At 46.7% G+C, this 4,351-nt stretch overlaps 1 protein-coding gene across 1 annotated transcript in view; it reads right to left on the bottom strand.

Annotated features, from left to right (window-relative positions):
- KIF13B (kinesin family member 13B) overlaps positions 1-4,351 on the bottom strand; it is a 174,479-nt gene that overhangs the window by 35,755 nt on the left and 134,373 nt on the right. The window contains exons 33-35 of the mRNA XM_019537197.1: positions 2,578-2,730; positions 1,441-1,518; positions 399-452 (exon numbers count right to left, since the gene is read on the bottom strand). Of these exons, the coding sequence (XP_019392742.1) occupies positions 399-452; positions 1,441-1,518; positions 2,578-2,730 (285 nt within the window). The remainder of the gene's footprint in view (positions 1-398; positions 453-1,440; positions 1,519-2,577; positions 2,731-4,351) is intronic.

The raw sequence follows: 4,351 nt of genomic DNA, 5'->3' as shown, positions 1-4,351 counted from the left end.
TTTGCTCATTTAATAAAAGTGTTTCTAAATTGAGTTTTGATTTTTTTTCCTGACAGGTGACTGGATGGATTTTGGGGTCACCCACCACACAAGGGAAGTATTGTTCTTCTCTAAGCTGCTCCTCGAATATGAGGTGTATATTGTGATCACCTTTCTTCCCATAAAAGTAATGCTCTAGCCCAATGGTTCTCAATCTGCGGCCCCCTGGCTGTATGCAGCCTAATCAGCACACTGCTGTAGCCTACACGACAACAGAAACAAAACATTTTTAAAATGGATATACAAGTAAGTCGTGCAGGTGCAGCCCACACCACACACTGAGAGCTGCAAGTGTGGCCCACTATGGCCAACTTGTTGAGAACCAGTGGTAGCCACTTTGCTCTAGGTCGAATGCTTACCTTGTGACTGCTAAGGTTATATGGAGGAGCTAAATCTTGACGGCTTCCAGACAGCTGAAATGGTTAAAGTAAAGGCCATTATTTCTGAACAGAACATTTAAAAGTACTTCCAGATAACTGTACCGCTTGACCAAAGATAGGAGGGAGATGCCAGTCCCACTCTACTGTGCATTGCTGAGATCTTGGGCAAGTCAAAATCTTGGCCTCCTCATGGGCTACACAGAAAAGATTATCTCTGCAACATGGGCTGGTCAAAGGCTGAATTCGTTGGTATAACAATTTGCAATGTACTTTGAGGCCATGGCAAGGCATGCGTTTGAAGCACTCTGAATTTCACTCTGTAGGACTGCGTTAGTGCTATGTAGATGCATGGCTCTCACCCACAGCTTCCAACACAATAACGTGCAGGAGCACAACAGGGGGTTGCTCAGTCCTCCAGCATCCCACAGTGCTTCATTCTCAGCCCTGCCACGCCCAATGTCGGTGGCATCGGCACGCTGTGGGATGCTGGAAGACGGAGCCATCCACGGTTGCACTCGGCGGAGCGTGCAGGTATTCCAGGAAGTGCTTCCAAAGGAATTGCTTCAAAGGTGTTTTTCATGGTTTGAAAATCATTTTTGAAGCACTTTTACCATTTTGAAAATGCACATCTGTACAGTCACTGGCTGGAGTGCCTCAAACAGTACATCTGTCCCTGGGGCTGAGATCATTGAATGGGAAGAACAGTAAGCAGAAAATATTTATTACCTCGATATTTAGGTGAAAAACAGTTGGCATTTCAAAGGCACAATAGAGATGCAAAATACACTTCTGAGCACCCTATATTTCAACCTGCCCTGGTCAGGTCTGGGTGCCTATAATATGCTGGTTTAAACCACAAGGGTATGGAGATTTCTGAAGTTTGCTTCTGATTGATTAGCAATTCCAGCACTGGCTTTGCTTCTCCACCAGCAGCAAATCAAAAGACTGGATTTGAGTCTGTTCTCCGACTCCTAGTGTCCTGAAAATTGTATGGACACTGAATGGCAAGGGGCACACTCACCCGATTGACGTTGGGAGAGCTCAGGCTCCTCCTGTAGAGTTTTCCTTTTCCCATTAGCTGCTCCTTCACTGCAACCTCCTGCAACCACACAAAACATCAGGACACAGAGCCTTCTGCAGCCTTCCAATGAGGACGATCAAAGTGTATTTATGCATATACATGAGAACGCTCCTCTACAACACTAATGCACCTGAGAGAGAAGGAGCCTTCATAATTTAATCCAGAAGTTTTAGAGTACACTGATGATAATAAGTCTACAGGGAGTGGATAAGTTTAGTTCTCTCCCACTGAACAAACAACTACTATAGCTAGGATTGTATCACCCTCTTTAGAAGGTCACCAAATGACTAATTCTGCATCTATAGGAAGGACGGTACCTCTAACAGAAGTGAACAGCAAGACTCCTCTTCCTAGCTGAGTTCCTATTTTAATCCTTTAAACTAATTATATCTGACAGGGAACCTGCTTTCAATACCTAGAGGTACAGCGCACTTTCCTATTAATTTATAGTGGGCAAGCATGCACTCGGGTTTGTTTTGCATAACTTTCTCTCTCGTGCTTGCATAATTTATACCCAGAAATACAATTTTCCATAAACGTTTCTCTCTCCCGTGATTTTCCTGGTAAACAGATCAAGTTACAGTACTTAAGATTAACCTAATCAATGTCTTATGTATTGATAGAGCAGGCTTGGTTACTCCAAGGCAGAGACTGTGCGAGAGGACACGAAGTTTGCTAATGACCTCAGGACAAGGAGCTTTCTGACGCTTCGGGTTTCATGCCAAAACCAAGTTTTTCGGAGCGCAATTCAAGGCAGGTCAGTGTCTCAGCACATGCACAAACACACCTTGAACAGACAGTGCCAGAAAGACAGAGCCTTTAGTCCCGTCCAACCCTCCCCCCATGCTGTGTTGCATACAATTTAGAAAGTAGCTCAGAGAAAGCGCTACCCCCCTATTCACTCGCTTCCCTGGACCTCTGCCACAGGCACACTCTAATATATGCCTCTGCTTTCCAGAGTGGCCCTTTTGAGGGCTCGCTCAAACCATTGTATGCACTCATAAAAACATTTCCATCACAACACAGTGTCTCCAATCAGGGTATTTACTCCTGTCCGCTGTGGCTTTAAAAGCAGACCTGGCGCAGGCGATCCAGGGTGAGAATGTTCTCCACGGCCAGCACACTCCGCAGGTATTTCTCAATATAGGCTACCGAGTCTGCGGATGCTGCATCTTCAACATTGGCGGCCATTCTGGCTAGTGCTTCCCGCTCTTCAGCGCCCTGAGCATCCTGGGAGGAAGACGGAGAGAGTGGCCTGTGTAAAGCAAATGACTCCAAACTGCAAAACCAGAACACGCATACGCCTCTTGCCTGCACAGAGCAGAAGGTGGCTTTGACAACGATGGTACTGACCAAACATTTAATTCCTATCCTAGAGGCAGGAATGCCCAAATAAAAAAAACTAGGAGCTCATGAAGCGGTATGGGTGCTGCTATCATGTGAAAAAAACACATTTAAAGAACTTTATAATGTTCCCAACAAAAGCAGAGAATGTGTTCAGAGCCAATTCACAAAGTGCCAAAAAGCCCTGCTGAAGCGCCCGGTCTATACAGACATTGGGCGAGCTGGGTCAAACTAACATGATGCCTCTTCTGGGCATGCGCTGCACTGTGCTTGGTGCGGGGCCACGTCGAGCTTAAAGTGAAGTGCCAATATATTTTCTCCGCCCAGCTCATGAGGGGCCTGAGGCATTTGTACTGTGCCATGAGGGATGAACCATGAAGATCGGGACAGAACATGCCGAAGGGAAGAATTTACTGAAAGTGTTTCCGTATTTATATAAAAGAGGGAACCAGACTTGGCCCAGTATGGCAGTCTGCCAACCTCTAAGTTGCCTGGGACTCAGGCCGAGGAGCCTGTTCCCCGGTGGGAAAACAAAATCTCGTAATCGTTACCTCCCATTGCGTCCGTGAGCTGTCGCAGCAGGTGGTCATGACGTCGTCACACAGTTCTAGGCTGTCTAGAGCCAACATAGTCCGCTGCTCTGCAGCTGCATTGCATGGGCACGCTGAGCCACTTAACTGAACGTCTCTAAATAACCTCAAAGAGATGCCCTTTGGGGTTCGGGAAATAGCCAAATGCCTCATCATCTAATTAGTGATGTGCATGAACGGATGAATGAGATTCCCACTGCCCCTACCTACTATCTAGCGAAACCACAGCCAAGGGAACGGGCTTGGCAGAATCAGCGGGGAAAGAAGACCCTGTTGAGCTCAACTCTAGTCTGGCACCGTGAAGAGACATCAGAGGTGTAGAATAAGTGGGAGGCCCCCAGCTTTTTCTTTTTTTCACGTCTGCAAGCAGCCTTCAAGACTCTGGTAGCAGTGGTCAAGGAGCAGTGGTCTCAATTTGCAGCAAGGGAAGTTGAGGTTGGATATTAGGAAGAATTTTCTTACTAGGAGGGTAGTAAAACACTGGAAGAGGATACCCAGAGAGGTGGTGCAAGCTCCATGCTTGGAGGTTTTTACAACCCAGCTAGACAAAGCCTTGGCTAGGATGATGTGGGTGGGGCTGGTCCTGCTTTGAGCAGGAAGTTGGATTAGATGTGACCTCTGGAGGTCCCTTCCCACCCTCATTTTCAATGACTCTGCGATCTGTTATGTTAGTAAAAAGGAGATACCGCAGGCACTGAAGGAAAGTATGAACATACTCAGCGATCCATACATCAAAGAGCAACGTAACTTAGCAAAGTGATGCTGTTACCCTTCAAGTTTGGATGATTTCAAAACAATGACTTAAAAGCAGAGACAGGGAATTTATCTGCTGCAGGATGTCTCTTTGGCTTCCATGACCACAGCCCGCTCTTTGGCGAGAGAGGCAGTGAGCTGCTGGGAAGAGATGGCCTCCACCT

Source organism: Crocodylus porosus, unplaced genomic scaffold (assembly GCF_001723895.1).
Source record: "Crocodylus porosus isolate Cpor-Errol unplaced genomic scaffold, CroPor_comp1, whole genome shotgun sequence".
NCBI lineage: Eukaryota > Metazoa > Chordata > Crocodylia > Crocodylidae > Crocodylus > Crocodylus porosus.
This window is presented reverse-complemented; position numbering and strand designations above follow the sequence as displayed.